Genomic DNA, 17,192 nt, shown 5'->3' on the forward strand with positions numbered 1-17,192 from the left:
TTTTGAATCTGTTATTTTGACGGTACAGATGTTTTGCGGTTGTTGAACTTTTGTATCCATGTCAGAAAATGTTTCTCAAATGTGACTGTACAGCTAAATGGTTGGCTGTATTGATTTTGGACCCCGGTAAGAGATTTTGCTCGAATGTGACTGCGAAGCAATACGTTCTGCTGGTATTGGATTTTGGACGCGTGTCGGGGGAAGTTGGTTCATATGTGTATACATAATTATGTGCTTGAATAAATGTTCGAACTTAACTGACAGGGTCAAGTTTGTGACTGAGCGCAAGATGTATGAATGTGGGGCTCTTATGTGTAACTTTGTGTAAAGTGCCGTCTTGACATTAACTGTATATTGAAATGCACGCTGCTATTTAACACACGGATTTTTCTTTTTACTAATGATTAAAGAAGGAAAGAAAATGAAATGTGTTTTTCAAGCTTTTTAATGAAAGAACGTTGCACACAGCGCTCTTTGCGGAGAATCTCTGTAGTCCGCCCGAGGAGGTCTAGTTTTTTCCCAACAGGCTATCTGTGAAGGGATATTTCACTCCCTCTTGCTCATAATCTCGCAAGAAAGGCTCTGATGACTACTTGTTTTCAGAACTTATATCTTGTTGTTGCACAAACACGCACACGCAAATAAGAAAATACATATAATTAAACACACACACACACACACACACACACACACACACACACACACACACACACACTAACACACACACAGACACACGCCGGTACGCACGTACACGCACACGCACACACACACACACACGCACACACACACATGCACTCTCGCGTGAGCTTGCTTTCACACACACATTTTATCTTTCGAAACCCTTTTCCTTGGATACAGACATTCAACCGACAAAGTCGATGGATCGCTAGGTTAATTTCTTTTTTAAAGTGTGATCAACACATCTCCCTGATGTACCACTGCTGCAGCAACGAGTACGTCTGAAATTCAGTATGCAAGATAAATCCAAACACATTGTCTAACTGCGCATCACCTTATAGTATGACGTCGTGCGTTCGTCGGTACGACACGGCTATTAACACACTACAATCATCCTCAGAAAAAGGGATGGGGGTAGAAGCATCATGCAGTTTTTACGATTTATACCGCATCGCTATGACGTTTTTGTTGCTGTGTATCTCATCTCTCCCGCGTCTTACGCGTCTTTGTTGGGGCACACAAACTGCTGAAGCAAAACAAAGTTTCCCTTTCTTCATGCGTCGACGCCTACGTATTCGGTCGCCGGAGTTGCAATTCAAAATCTGAGTGTGCCAGGTTGAGAAGTGCTTTGCAGTTATAGTCTAGTTTTATAATCTTGGTGTAGCAGGTTTTGGGAATGCTACAGTTTTTTTCTTCTCCAGGGCATAGTTTAGTTTTATTGCACAAGAACATTGAACCGAACTTTCTTTAATTTGTCCTACACTTGTGCAAATTACTTGAGAACATTGGATCGCCGAAGCGTTTAAAAATCTGCGTGTTTCAGATTGAGTTGAGGTTTACTTTGACTAAGTCTTTTATTGTACGTACAAAGACACAAACTCGAACAAGCATAACTTGCATCAAATAGGAACGCCTTTTTAACTGATCGCTGAAATTTCTAAATCATGGTGCGTCAAGTTGAGAAATACTACCGTTGTGCATAATTCCGTCAGTCATATCGTGTAACGAGACTAAACTCTCCCTTCCATAGTTTTATTCAGATAGTAGAACGCTTGCGCAGAGTTGACACAAATCTTGGTGCATCATACACGCTTTTGAATGTGCATTGTCTTGTCGAACCGTGCAAGGAGACAGACCTCTGACTTTCACAGCTTGCTTCACATGTAACCGCTGGAGTAGTGTCTCAACATCTTGTTGCTTCGGGTTAAGAAATACTGTAGTTTTACATGGGTGTGGTCTTGTCATAACGTGCGAGGAGGCAGATCCCTACTCACATAACTTTCTTCGGATGTGAACGCTTCATCGCTGGAGTAGAGTCTCAAAATCTTCTTGTTTCAGAGTCTGAAATATTTTTTGTTTGCCCTCGCGTAGTCTGCTCGGGTAATAGTGCGCAAAGGGTACAGACTTTCACCTCTCAGAGAACATAAGGTAAACAGAAAAAAAAGTTAATTAAAATAATAATAAAACATGGCGATGTTCACGAAAAGGCACAATGGATACAAAGCAGGATTAGCGCTTTTCGTCATCGGCGTCGTCGTCTTCGTCGTCGGCTTCGCCTCGCCTAACTGGTCGACGACATCGACAACGTTGAATTCGACAATCCATTTCCAATCCAACACCCACAATGGACTATGGATGGGCTGTCTGTCCCGAGGTCTTCGGCCCTTCGTCATCAAGTTCTGTGCTTCCACAATCAGTGGGTCGTCAGGTAGGTTGCGTTTTGAACGAGTGTATACAGAGGTTCTTGGTTTGAAACTGTCGACCTTATTGTGTGCTTCTGCCACAAGTGGCTCGTCAGATAGGTTGGGTTTTGGATTGAGTGTGGAGGCCTGATTGCGTGCTTCTGCCACAAGTGGCTCGTCAGATAGGTTGGGTTTTGGGTTGAGTGTGGAGGCCTGATTGCGTGCTTCTGCCACAAGTGGCTCGTCAGATAGGTTGGGTTTTGGGTTGAGTGTGGAGGCCTGATTGCGTGCTTCTGCCACAAGTGGCTCGTCAGATAGGTTGGGTTTTGGGTTGAGTGTGGAGGCCTGATTGCGTGCTTCTGCCACAAGTGGCTCGTCAGATAGGTTGGGTTTTGGGTTGAATGTGGAGGCCTGATTGCGTGCTTCCACATTCAGTGGTTCGTCCGATAGGTTGGGTTTTTGGTTAAGTGTGGATGCCTAATTGTGTACTTTTAAGGGGCTCGTCAGATAGGTTAGGTTTCTTGTTTAGTGTGGATGCCTAATTGTGTACTTCTGCCTTAAGGGGCTCGTCAGATAGGTTAGGTTTCTTGTTTAGTGTGGATGCCTAATTGTGTACATATACTTCTGCCATAAGTGGCTCGTCAGATACGTTAGGTTTCTTGTTTAGTGTTGTGGCCTAGCTAATTGTGTGCTTCTGTCATAAGTGGCTCGTCAGATATGTTGTTTTATGTTGTTGTTGTTGTTGTTGTTGTTGTTGTTGTTTTTTGATTGAGCGTGGGGAATTAATTGTGTTCTTCCGTCAACAGTGGCTCGTCAGGGAGGTTGTGTGTGTGGTTTTTTTGCGTGTCTTGGTTGAGCGTGTGGAATTACTAGTGTTCTTCCATCATCAGTGGCTCGTCAAGTATGTTTTTTATGTGTTTTTGGTGGGTTTTTTCCATCATCAGTGGCCCCTTGGTTGATCCTATGGAATAACTTGTTCTTCCATCATCAGTAACTCGTCAGGGGTGTTGTTGTTTTTGGTTGAGCCTGTGGATTTACTTGTTCTTCCATCATCAGTAACTCGTCAGGGGTGTTGTTGTTTTTGGTTGAACCTGTGGATTTACTTGTTCTTCCATCATCAGTAACTCGTCAGGGGTGTTGTTGTTTTTGGTTGAGCCTGTGGATTTACTTGTTCTTCCATCATCAGTAACTCGTCAGGGGTGTTGTTGTTTTTGGTTGAGTCTGTGGATTTACTTGTTCTTCCATCATCAGTAACTCGTCAGGGGTGTTGTTGTTTTTGGTTGAGTCTGTGGATTTACTTGTTCTTCCATCATCAGTAGGTAGGTTGGGTTTTTGTTGAGTGTTTTTGTTGCTAAAGAGAGGGCGGGGATAGGGATGGAGCGAATAATAGAAGACGGTCGTGTGTGTGTGTGTGTGTGTGTGTGTGTGTGTGTGTGTGTGTGTGTGTGTGTGTGTGTGTGTGTGTGTGTGTGTGTGTGTGTGTGTGTGTGTGCGTTTTGTTGTTGCTGTACTCTGTCTTTATTTCTTTTTCTCTGTCTCTCTTCTTTTCTCTTTCTGTATTCCTATCTTTCTTCCACCTTTCCCTTTTTCTTGTTTTGAAATGTTGTTTTATGATTTAGAAGAGAAAAAAAACCGACGAAATAAGCATTCCTTTTGAGCAAGGATACTGAAAAATCAAAACTTGACTAAATATAAAAAGCTCCAAAGCCAAGTACAAATGTAAAATTGCAAAAAAATATTTAAGAATAAAGACAAACAGTATAAACTAGTCATGAAGGTTAACGGAGACTCGTAAAAATCGACCCAAAATCAAGACAACAGGATTTATTCTAATGAAGTCACGATTTGCCGACAAAAAAGTAGATGCCGTAATCCAAACATGCCGCTTCTACGCAGGCCAATCCGTGTTCATTTCTCCCCCTTTGCAAATAATTCCCCCCTTTGACGTTTTACGAGATAATAACGTCCAGCTCTCTGTGTTTTACGATCGCTGCCTTCGGCCTTTGTGACAAGCAAGACAGCGGTAATCTGTTGGAAGCTGACACTGCACCTTGCTTGACAGCAAGACTGATCCCTGGTAGATGATGGGGGTGAGAAAGAGAATGGTGAAAAACTCTGCTGATCTGGAGAGAAATAGAAATAAAACTGGGCTTCCTTGACTGTGCTTTGTGTTGTGCTGTGGTGTGTATGTGTATGTAATTTGATTTTTAAAAAATGAGGTGGCCTCAGTGCCGCTTCATATTTTGTGAAAAACTCGATAGGACGTCATCAATGCAAAGACATTTATCAAAACAATGAATAAGACAGGTCTCCGGAATAATTTGTATGTACAGTTTCATAAAGATCTGTCCAGTCGTGTTCTCGGAATTGTATTACACACACACACACACACACACACACACACACACAAACACACACACACACACACACAAACACACACACACACACACACACACACACACACACACACACACACACACACACACACACACACACACACACACACTCCTTGTATACGACCACACCTTATGCAAAGTTTTGGTCGAAAGTAGGAGTTGGGCGTTTACTACGTACTGCACCCTACCAATGAGCAGCCCCTTATTCAAATATCGATATCGCTTGGTCTGTTGGTATGAATTAAGATATCAGAGAAAGGTGTTTCTGCGTTCGTAAATGCTTAGCGACCATGAAATATCGAAGCAGGGCACGGCAAAAGAAAGTATTTTGGTTTATGGTTCTGCAATAAATGTTCATAACTCAAATAAAACTGAAAGAATGATTCAAGATATGATATGCACAACCAACGTCAGCAGTTCAAGTGAATAAACAAAAACCACAAACACGTTGGAAACGTAACGTCGAATTTATAGTCAAAGGTAATTTGCATTACTGGAGTCATCGAGCGAAAACAGGGATACGAAATGTTTGAGGGCACAGGGACAACCTCTGGTCTTGAGACGGCACAATATACCAACAAGTCGCATAAGGCGAAAATACAACATTTAGTCAAGTAGCTGTCAAACTCACAGAATGAAACTGAACGCAATGCAACGCAGCAAGACCGTATACTCGTAGCATCGTCAGTCCACCGCTCATGGCAAAGGCAGTGAAATTGACAAGAAGAGCGGGGTAGTAGTTGCGCTGAGAAGGATAGCACGCTTTTCTGTACCTCTCTTTGTTTTAACTTTCTGAGCGTGTTTTCAATCCAAACATATCATATCTATATGTTTTTGGAATCAGGAACCGACAAGGAATAAGATGAAAGTGTTTTTAAATTGATTTCGAAAATTTAATTTTGATCATAATTTTTATATTTTTAATTTTCAGAGCTTGTTTTTGATCCAAATATAACATATTTATATGTTTTTGGAATCAGAAAATGATGGAGAATAAGATGAACGTAAATTAGGATCGTTTTATAAAAAATTTTTTTTTTACAATTTTCAGATTTTTAATGACCAAAGTCATTAATTAATTTTTAAGCCACCAAGCTGAAATGCAATACCGAAGTCCGGGCTTCGTCGGAGATTACTTGACCAAAATTTCAACCAATTTGGTTGAAAAATGAGAGCGTGACAGTGCCGCCTCAACTTTCACGAAAAGCCGGATATGACGTCATCAAAGACATTTATCAAAAAAATGAAAAAACGTCTGGGGATATCATACCCAGGAACTCTCATGTCAAATTTCATAAAGATCGGTCCAGTAGTTTAGTCTGAATCGCTCTACACACACACACAGACAGACAGACAGACAGACAGACAGACAGACACACACACACATACACCACGACCCTCGTCTCGATTCCCCCCTCTATGTTAAAACATTTAGTCAAAACTTGACTAAATGTAAAAACCAGTTTGCTCACTCGTTTTCATTACATCGCTCAAAGTTGACCTCTCTGCCGTCTTCAATGTTAAAAGAATCTTGTAACTTTTGTATCTTTATTGGCAGTGTTATCCATATACTCCAACTTAGAGAGTTTTAACTCAGCTGTAAAAAACTTCGACCCTAGTTTGTATTGTCACCATTCACTCAGATAAAATACCGGTACCGGGGCGTAGAAGAATATTCAGGTAAGGAGGTTGGGAGTTTCCTAGGAACCAAACCCTGTGCGCAATATTTTACTCAAAGTGGGGGGAGGGAGGGGGGGGGGGGCGAGAGGGCGTTTACTCAATACTGAGCGCTTACATAGTATTTGACGGTTTTTCTGTGCGACCGCCCCCCCCCCCCCCCCCCCCTTTCACACCAGGTAACCAGGATGTTTGTTATCCGTCACCTCGATCAGCCGTAAAGCTTGCAAGCTTAAGATGGATGGAATTGAACACCGGATTTAAATATTTTATTGTGTTTACCTGTAGAGACACTCATGTAGTTCGTGAATTGCGAAATGTTCGGGTATGCAGAGATGAAAGAGCTACCCTATTACATACCCGTACATTCTTTTTTTTTAAACTTGTGTGTAATTGACGATGACAAAACATGCTAGATTCTGACATATGAAAAGCCATTATGTATGATTTAAACAAAAAATTGGAGAGAGGTGGTGGGTGGATGGGGGAGGGGTAACTAGTTTCACACATTGGCATTTTGCACACACAAAAAAAGAACTCTGCCATGTGCATGTTCGTTTATAGTTTAGAATGTGAAGTTGATGGAAGTTGTTGATGATATTTAAAGACAGACAGAAGAGTAGGAAAAAGCTAAAGGAAGACAAAAAGGAAGAAAAGACAGAAAGATAGGAGAAAAAACCCTGACAGAAATACAAAATATAAAAAGAAAGAAAGACAGACAGCAGGAGGAAATGTTTTTTTTTAAATGACAGAAAGAATGAAAAAAGCCAAACTTGACTTAAATGTAACAAAAACAGACACTCAAGAAATGATCAAATGGGGAAGAGGTAGCCGAGTGGTAAGTGCACTTGCCTCGGAAGCGAGAAGTTGCGAGTTCGACCCTGGGTCGGGGCGTAAGCAATTTTTTTACCCCCTTTCCTAACTCAGGTGGTGGGTTCAAGTGCTAGTCTTTCGGGTGAGACGAAAAACCGAGGTCCCTTCGTGTACACTACATTGGGGTGTGCACGTTAAAGATCCCACGATTGACAAAAGGGTCTTTCCTGGCAAAATTGTATAGGCATAGATAAAAAAAAAAAGAAAAAAGTCCACCAAATACCCGTGTGACTTGGAATAATAGGCCGTGAAAAGTAAATAGTTCGCCGTAATGGCTTGAGATTTACTGGCCGATGTGAATGCGGGATATATTGTGTAAAAAATTCCATCTCACACAGCAGAAATCAATATGTAAAGCGCTTAGAGAACGTCAAGCGCTATATAAATCGCCCATATAAATAAATAAATAAAATCAATGAACATGAAACCGACATATTATGCATGCATTTTACTTATCACTAAGCGCATTCTGTCGTTAATAAAACTTAATAACCAGTTTGCTTTTTGATTTGCAGCCGAGTGGTTTAAAGCAGCCCAGGCCTTGCAGTGCCTAGCTCTAGCGGGGTTTGTGCTCAGTGTCTGCTTCGCCTTCGTCGTCAACTTCGTGGGGAACTATCGCAGCTTCAACAGATGGCTCGAAATAGCTTTGGGCATGTCAAGTGAGTCAAATCAAATCAAATCAAATTTTATTTTACGAGGGTTGTGGCATAAGCAATATAAACGAGCTTCTTTTCAACCAGCCCTAGTGAGTGAGTGAGTGAGTGAGTGAGTGTGTGTTTGTCTGTGTGTGTGTGTGTGTGTGTGTGTGTGTGTGTGTGTGTGTGTGTGTGTGTATGTCAGTGTGTATGTGTGTGTGCATGTCCATCTGCCTCTCTCTCTCTCTCTCTCTCTCTCTCTCTCTCTCTCTCTCTCTCTCTCTCTCTCTCTCTCTCTCTCTCTCCCCCCGTCTCTGTCAGATATATATTCGAACTGTAGCTCCGAGAAGCATAATAGAAAAAATAAAGGGGAGAAACAATAGTTAGAATGCGCATACAACATGAACATTAAAACTGTTGCACAATACAATACATTACAATGGTAACCATTAATAAAACTTATAGTAATAATAATATTCAATCAACTGTTCTTTGTAGAACGATGAACGACAACGAAGATTCGTTTTCCGCTTATGGGAGATAATCTGCTTTACTTTACCCGAAACACTCATTACTTCCCTTCGTAAACATCACAGTGCATTGGCACTTCGAATCAAACGTAAATGCGAAGCGAATACAATAACAATCTCAGTCTAAAAATAATACATTATTTATGTCTTGCTTCGCTTCTTCACTATCGATGATGCTTTTGAAATGATGTTTAATTCTGTACTTTTTCACTGTTTCCTTTAATTCCTTTCTTCTTCTCATTGTTCTAACAGGCTTGCTAGCTGCTAGGACTCACCTGCGTCTATGACATTCAATCTCTAAACTAATTCGCTACTGCCTATCAAAATTAATTATTTTCTTAGCTAAAAACAAATTCCGGAAATAAATCTGTCGTTTTTGCTTAACGGATAGTGGAACAGTTGATTTCCCTTGTTTTCCCTTGCTTTTCCATTGAAACACTGAATCAAGATCCACGTGATATTATATATCTCAATGTTTCTATTGAAACAAGGGAAAACAACACTTCCACAACCCATACAGAACTTGACAGAGTTATTTCCGAGCATAGTCTGTTCTGGACTCTTTGTTATAACAGGCTTGCTATGACTCTTCGGAAAATCTAAGTCTTTACTCTCTACTCTTATCCTCTACTCTCTACTTCAGCAAGCTTCCTAAGACTCATCTGCGCCTTCCTTATCTTTGTGTTTACTCTCTACTCTTATTTTTTAACAGGCGTGCCATGACTTATCTTCGCCTTTACTATTTTATTTTCTCTCTACCCTTATGATTTAAAGGACTTGCAAGGACGCATCATTCAGTGCCTCTCAGCAACTCTAAATCCGTTACTCTCTACCGTGCTTAAAAAACAAGTCGCGTAAGGCGAAATTACTACATTTAGTCAAGCTGTGGAACTCACAGAATGAAACTGAACGCACTGCATTTTTTCACAATGACCGTAGTCCGCCGCTTGTGCATAACGGAGTGAAACTGACGAGCCTGTTCAGCGCGGTAGTGGTTTCGCTGTGCTGCATCACACGCTTTTCTGTACCTCTCTTCGTTTTAACTTTCTGAGCGTGTTTTTAATCCAAACATATCATATTTATATGTTTTTGGAATCAGGAACCGACAAGGAATAAGATGAAAGTGATTTTAAATCGATTTCGGAAATTTAATTTTGATCATAATTTTTGTATTTTTAATTTTCAGAGCTTGTTTTTAATCCAAATATAACATATTTATATGTTTTTGGAATCAGGAAATGATGTAGAATAAGATAAACGTAAATTTGGATCGTTTTATATAAAAAGAATGTTATCACAATTTTCAGATTTTTAATGACCAAAGTCATTAAATAATTTTTAAGCCACCAAGCTGAAATGCAATACTGAAGTCCGGCCTTCGTCAAAGATTGCTTTACAAAAATGTCAATCAATTTGATTGAAAAATGAGGGTGTGACAGTGCCGCCTCAACTTTTACAAAAAGCCGGATATGACGTCATCAAAAGTATTTATCGAAAAAAAGAAAAAAAAACGTCCGGGGATATCATTCCCAGGAACTCTCATGTCAACTTTCATAAAGATCGGTCCAGTAGTTTGGTCTGAATCGCTCTACACACACACACGCACAGACAGACACACACACACACACACACACACACACACACACACACACACACACACACACACACACACAGACACACACACAGACAGACACACACACACACATACACCACGACCCTCGTCTCGATTCCCCCTCTATGTTAAAACTTTTAGTCAAAACTTGACTAAATGTAAAAAAATTAAAAAAAGACTTGCTCGCACTCATCTGCGCCTCTCTACGCTTATTTCTTTTACTCTCTATCCTAATTCTTTTACATACTTGCTGGGACTCATCTGCGTGTCCCAAAGTCCAATTCTGTACTCTGTTCTCAGATACTTTAAGAGGTTTGCTGGAACTCAGGCTTTTAATATCTAATTCTCTACTCTCTACCCTGATTGCTTTCCGTCTGCTCTAACAGGCTTCCTGGGACTGATCGGAGCCATCGTGTACGCCATCAAGCAGGGCAAAGGTCGTGAGAACGCCGAAGCTCTGGCCGACAGGTTTCCGGAGATCAGTACGGAGATTGAACACGTGGCGTGGGCCTTCATCGTCGACGTCGTCGGCTGTCTCGTCGTCCTCGTCGCCACCATCGTCATCGCCGTCTTCAACCGCCCCATCCCTGCCGAAGCTTCGACGGTGTCTTTCCACAACACCATGCAATCACCGGGCATCACTTTCGTGCCCGGGCACTCCTACCCCGTGCCCGCGGTCAACCCAGGCTATGTCCCGGATCGCCAGACCAACACTTACGTCACTTCCGGCCCCTCTAGCGTGCCTTACGTCAGCGCCGGTGCAGCCAATCCGCCGCCGTATTACAGCAAGGGTCAGCCAATGGGAACGGAGAATGGATTGGCCCTCCCACCGGCCTACGCCAATCAGCAAACGATGGAGGATGATGACTCAAGTCTGGGGGCCATGGGGGGCTCTTCCCCTCCCGTTGTCAGTGACGAGGACATCCTAGTTAACGGCAAACGCAAGAAATAGAGGGGAGGGGAGGGGCAGTGAGGATGTACAAGAGGAAAGAGAAAAGCAATGATGCAGGGAAGTAAGCTGGGTTAAAGGAAGGAAAGCAGGGCAGAGAAGTGTGAGCGACGGGGGGGGGGGGGGGGGGGGGGGGGAGGAAATAAACGGGAAAAAGGCAGCACGGGTGGAAAGAATAACGGAAAGGAATGAAGGAAGAAAAGGAATGTCGAAGGCAGGGATGAAAGGAAAAGTAAGAACTACGCAAGAAAGAAAGAAAAACACGATTTTGTGAAGTATGTCCAATTTCTGTTTGAAATGGGCTCCACATCAAGAAGAGATGCAACAAGTATATCAAGCATTTGCAATAGTTAATTATTGAATTAGGTTGAAGCTAAAGAGAGGTAGACAAATATAATATGAACGGAGAAGAAAGCACCCCATTTACATTCTAAGTACTGGTAACTGAAAAGAAGTATGCCGACAGACGTGACAGTGTGGACGAATGGGAGTGGGTAACGTTGGGTGGTTGGAAGGGTGTGTGTGTGTGTGTGTGTGTGTGTGTGTGTGTGTGTGTGTGTGTGTGTGTGTGTGTGTGTGTGTGCGTGTGTGTGTGTGTGTGTGTGTGTGTGTGTAAAAAGTTTGCATGAATGACAAGCTCACTGAAGTGCATAACCAAAACAAAACAAGTCGCGTAAGGCGAAAATACAATATTTAGTCAAGTAGCTGCCATTTTTCAGCAAGACCGTATACTCGTAGCATCGTCAGTCCACCGCTCATGGATGGCAAAGGCAGTGAAATTGACAAGAAGAGCGGGGTAGTAGTTGCGCTAAGAAGGATAGCACGCTTTTCTGTACCTCTCTTTGTTTTAACTTTCTGAGCGTGTTTTTAATCGAAACATATCATATCTATATGTTTTTGGAATCAGGAACCGACAAGGAATAAGATGAAAGTGTTTTTAAATTGATTTGGACAATTTAATTTTGATAATAGTTTTTATATATTTAATTTTCAGAGCTTGTTTTTAATCCGAATATAACATATTTATATGTTTATAGAATCAGCAAATGATGGAAAATAAGATAAACGTAAATTTGGATCGTTTTATAAATTTTTATTTTTCTTTACAATTTTCAGATTTTTAATGACCAAAGTCATTAATTAATTTTTAAGCCACCAAGCTGAAATGCAATACCGAAGTCCGGGCTTCGTCGAAGATTACTTGACCAAAATTTCAACCAATTTGGTTGAAAAATGAGGGCGTGACAGTGCCGCCTCAACTTTCACGAAAAGCCGGATATGACGTCATCAAAGACATTTATCAAAAAAATGAAAAAAACGTTCGGGGATTTCATACCCAGGAACTCTCATGTCAAATTTCATAAAGATCGGTCCAGTAGTTTAGTCTGAATCGCTCTACACACACACACACACACACACACACACACACACACACACGCACAGACAGACAGACAGACACACATACACCACGACCCTCGTTTCGATTCCCCCTCGATGTTAAAATATTTAGTCAAAACTTGACTAAATATAAAAAGAACAAGAAACACATTTTCTAAGCCAAACGCAATGAACAGATAGTCTACCAATTTAATAACCGTTAATATTACCATAAAACTACCAAACCAATACTTATCATGCAGTTAAACGTGTATGTGTACTTTGTATCGAATGTCTCATCCTATACTCTTTTTTTTAATTGTTTGTTTGTTTTGTTTCGGTTTTTTTCTTGTTTTTTTCTTTGCGTTTTTTCTTTGTTTCTTTGTTTAGTTTCTTATTGATTCTTTGCATTAATCAAATGGGTTTTTTTCAAAAATAATTGTACAGAAATGGTGTAATATTCCCATCAAACTATGACGGGCGCAGTGGCGTGGTGGTAAGACGTCGGCCTCCTAATCGGGAGGTCGCGAGTTCGAATCCCGGTCGCTGCCGCCTGGTGGGTTAAGAGTGAATATTTTTCTGATCCCCCAGGTCAACTTATGTGCAGACCTGCTAGTGACATAACCCCCTTAGTGTGTACACGCAAGCACAAGACCAAGCGCGCACGGAAAAGATCCTGTAATCCATGTCAGAGTTCGGTGGGTTATGCATACTCAACGAAAGCGGAGTGAAGCTTACTCTGCTCTCAGAGTATAGTGTGGGGAACCCAACTGGGCAAACGAGCTCACACGTAACCAGACAATTCTGGAACGCTGAAGAAGAAGAAGGTGTGATTGATGCATGTTACCGTGCAGCTTGTATCAAGCGTTTGTTCTGCTTTCAATGTACATCTGCTTGATCTGACCATGGTTAGAACTATTTTGTAATAGGACTAATTAAATGCACACCCTAAATGTCATCTATTTTTCATGTCAGCAAGAAAATGTGGGGCGAAAAATTAAAAAGAAAAATCAACAACTGAAAAATGGGAGAGAGAGAGAGAGAGAGGGAGAGAGAGAGAGAGAGAGAGAGAGAGAGAGAGAGAGAGAGAGAGAGAGAGAGAGAGAGAGAGAGAGAGAGAGTGTGTGTATGTGGGTGTGTGTGGTGTGTGTTTGTGTGCGTGTGTGTGTGTGTGTAGAGCGACTCCAAGACAAGTTCTACCCCCCGCGGGTTAGGGGGAAGAATTTACCCGATGCTCCCCAGCATGTCGTAAGAGGCGACTAACGGATTCTGTTTCTCCTTTTACCCTTGTTAAGTGTTTCTTGTATAGAATATAGTCAATGTTTGTAAAGATTTTAGTCAAGCAGTATGTAAGAAATGTTAAGTCCTTTGTACTGGAAACTTGCATTCTTCCAGTATTGTACTACGTTGCAAGCCCCTGGAGCAATTTTTTTTATTAGTGCTTTTGTGAACAAGAAACAATTATCCCCCTTTCCCCGTCGCGATATAACCTTGAACGATTGAAAACGACGTTAAACACCAAATAAATAAAAAAAAGAAACACAAGTTCTGGACAGATCTTCGTGAAACTGTATATGTTACAGGCATTAAATGAAACCAGGCATTACGCGTAATGCCTGAAATGTTCAGGCATTACGCGTAATGCCTGTGACCACTAGGCATTACACGTAATGCCTAAAAATACCAGGCATTACGTGTAATGCCTGAAAATCCTTGCCAGGCTTTACACGTAATGCCTGAAACCTGTTACAGGCATTAAGTGAAACCAGGCATTACGTGTAGGCCTAATGCCTGAATATCGTTTGATAGAATAGGTCGAACAACAACACCTTTGACTCTCGCTCGTTTCTTCTTCTTCTGACACTCTGCGCACAGAGATTTGTAAAGTGGGGTTCACGTAGGACAGGGTCCAGATTGAATTCATCTTGCTAAAACAACAACACCATGTCAATGTACCCGAGCGCTACATTCAAACTACTAAAGATCGTGAACAACTTACGTCGAATAATGATAACAAATCTCCCTTATGAGAAAAAAACCCGTTTACACAGTGTTTCTCAAGCGAACATGAATAATAACTTGATTTGATATCGTAGCTTTCAACAGCCCCGGTATGTGAGATAACACAACGCAATTTTCTTATTAGCTGTTTTTGTTCCAGCAAGAACGATACAGTCAGTGTACGAAGCCTTTTTTGTTACCTCCCTTTGACATTATAATTATGTGTCAATTACTCTATCAGAGACAGCATTGGAGATAACCCGGTTTCAGTATTGTTTCACGATAGACGTAGAGCTGAATACCAACACTCAAATCTGTTTTTGACAAACACCACACATCACTTACTTTCCCAAGAGATGATACTCCTGACGTGACTTTGTCGTTTTCTGGAAGGCAGCTTTTACTTCTTCGATTGTTCTGAAGTACACAGCTTTCGGGAGCAACTTTCTGCCGTCCTTTTCATAATGTTCAAACAAACGTCGAGTAAACAATTGTTCTTTTTCATTATCCTCCATGGTGACGAATAAGCAACTGGTGAAAACTCGACTGGAAATATTGGACCTCGGCTTTCCATTGTGACATGCACTCACACTTACGTGAAATTCAAACTGTGGTGAACACTATGTCAGAAATACATTATTTTGCATTGCGAACCATCACTCATAATCGCAAAATAAAACGTGCATTCATTTCAAAGCTCACTTGATTGAATGTCAGTTACTATATTCACACCATGACATTTTGTCAACACTTTGTCCTTAAAAAATGTTTTCACGGTCATCCAAGAGGTAATGTGTATTGCCTGAATTGCTTCAGGCAATAAGCGTAATTTTGAGAGACAAATTTCAGGCATTACGTGTAATGCCTAGTATTTTTAGGCATTACGTGTCATGCCTAGTGGTCACAGGCATTACGCGTAATGCCTGAACATTTTAGGCATTACGCGTAATGCCTGGTTTCACTTAATGCCTGTAACATATACACCTTTTTCCCCTATACCTATCCGCCTGTCCCCTCCCATCCCTTCTGTCCCCCTCTTATCTCCCTATCTCCTCCCTTTCTCCCCTCTCCGCCTAACCCCCTACATTATTCACCTACCCATATGTCCCCTACCTTCTCCGCCCTCCTATCCCCCCTCCTCCTTTCTTACCCCTCCTGCTATCCCAGCCCAGTTTCTCTACTTCTTCCCCCCCCCCCCCCACCCCCCCGATATCACTTCGTATTTAATCTAAGCCTTGGATACCGGCAAAATGTACCCCACTTTAAAATCCATTCTCAAATTGTCCAGCTGTACCACTTTCATATTCTTACAACCAAAACAGTTTGCTTGTCTTACAAGAAAATCCGCTAAAAGTCATACACAGTATGCAATACAAATAATGTTCTCGTTATCTTTTATTATTATTTACAAATCTTCAATCTATCAATTTTTCAAATAAAGTGAGAAAAAGAAAGCATACAGGGCAACTACGCCAAGAAACCCGGACACAAAAATTGAGCAACTTCGAAGTATGTGTCATGTCCGACTTAGAAGTGAACTCTGCTCATTCCAGGCTCAAGCTATTCACTCATTACTAATCTCTGTTTTTAAAGGCATATGTACGCGCTCCCGTGTTTACAAAGTGTAGTTTGCCCATAATCGATGTCAAACGCACCATAAGACCATGTAATGACGATATGTCGCCATGCGCGGACCATATACATGCATTACAGCTTGTTTTAGAGTCTCAAAAACTTTGGATGTAAACAAAGACGCGGAGTTATTTCCCTTGCGTCAACGCTACCTCTGTTGGCAAATCTGTAAATAGGACGATCCAGATCAAAATGAAAATTAACATATCTCAACATTGAAGGGGTCCTAGACCACAATATTTTGCAGGGAACTTAATTTAGCATGTCTCCAGCTGTTGGTAAAGCAATTAGCGTGTATAGTCATCGAGTACATATGGCTTTAAACACATGTGTTCTTGTGGAGGTATCTGCGAGATTTCAGACAAAACATACACTAAGTACGTTCGATTTGGGTATGTTCACTTTTCTTTGTTGGGTTTAATGTATGACATATACAGAAAACTAAAGACTTTCGGGTTAGATGGTGGGATAGGAAAGAGGGGAGGCGAATGGAGGTCTAAAAGGTGAGAATGTAAAAATGCCTCTCCCTTTCAGTCTGTTAGTCGGTTCGTCCGTCCATCCGTCCTCGTGTCGGTCTGTCTGTCCCTCTATACACGCGTGCATGCACATGAGCGTGCGTGTCTGTTACGCGGTGTCTGACAGCGTGTATATTTTAGTATTTTCAGCGGACAATTAAGTTGATTTTTTATTCTCACAAGCTGATTTGGTGCTTTTAGTTTGGTTGGTTCCGCGCGCGCGCGCGTGTGTGTGTGTGTGTGTGTGTGTGTGTATGTGTGTGTGCGTGTGCGTGTGTGCGCGAGTGCGTGCGTGTCTAGCTGTGTCTAGCTGTGTGTCTGCCTGTGTGTCTGTAAGTCTGTCTCTGCCGGTATGTGTGTTTATGTATGTGTGTGGGCCGGTGTGCTTGCGTGTGCGTATCTGTATGTCTACATGCCTGTGTGCCTATGCGCCTGCCTGTCTGTGTCGGCATGTGTGTCTCCTTGTACCTAAGCGGCGGTCGATCTACTCCTTTATTACTAATACTAACAGTAATAGTACAGGAAGGATAAAAGAGTACACCGACCGGCGCTTCGACACAAGCTCCTGTGTGCTATATATAGTTACGGGTTGCCCAACACTGAGGCTTGTGACGTCATACATCATTCATGGCCCA

The 17,192-nt window shown here is 41.7% G+C and overlaps 1 protein-coding gene across 1 annotated transcript; it reads left to right on the forward strand.

The window, feature by feature from the left end:
* The first annotated feature begins 1,236 nt into the window (after positions 1–1,236).
* LOC138958763 (uncharacterized) lies at positions 1,237–11,157 on the forward strand. The gene is made up of 3 exons (XM_070330048.1): positions 1,237–2,386; positions 7,822–7,965; positions 10,470–11,157. Exons 1-3 carry the CDS (start codon positions 2,146–2,148, stop codon positions 11,033–11,035), a joined length of 951 nt encoding a protein of 316 aa, XP_070186149.1. The 5' UTR covers positions 1,237–2,145; the 3' UTR covers positions 11,036–11,157.
* The last annotated feature ends 6,035 nt before the right edge of the window (positions 11,158–17,192 follow it).

The sequence above is a fragment of the Littorina saxatilis genome, linkage group LG2, assembly GCF_037325665.1.
Source record: "Littorina saxatilis isolate snail1 linkage group LG2, US_GU_Lsax_2.0, whole genome shotgun sequence".
Lineage (NCBI taxonomy): Eukaryota > Metazoa > Mollusca > Gastropoda > Littorinimorpha > Littorinidae > Littorina > Littorina saxatilis.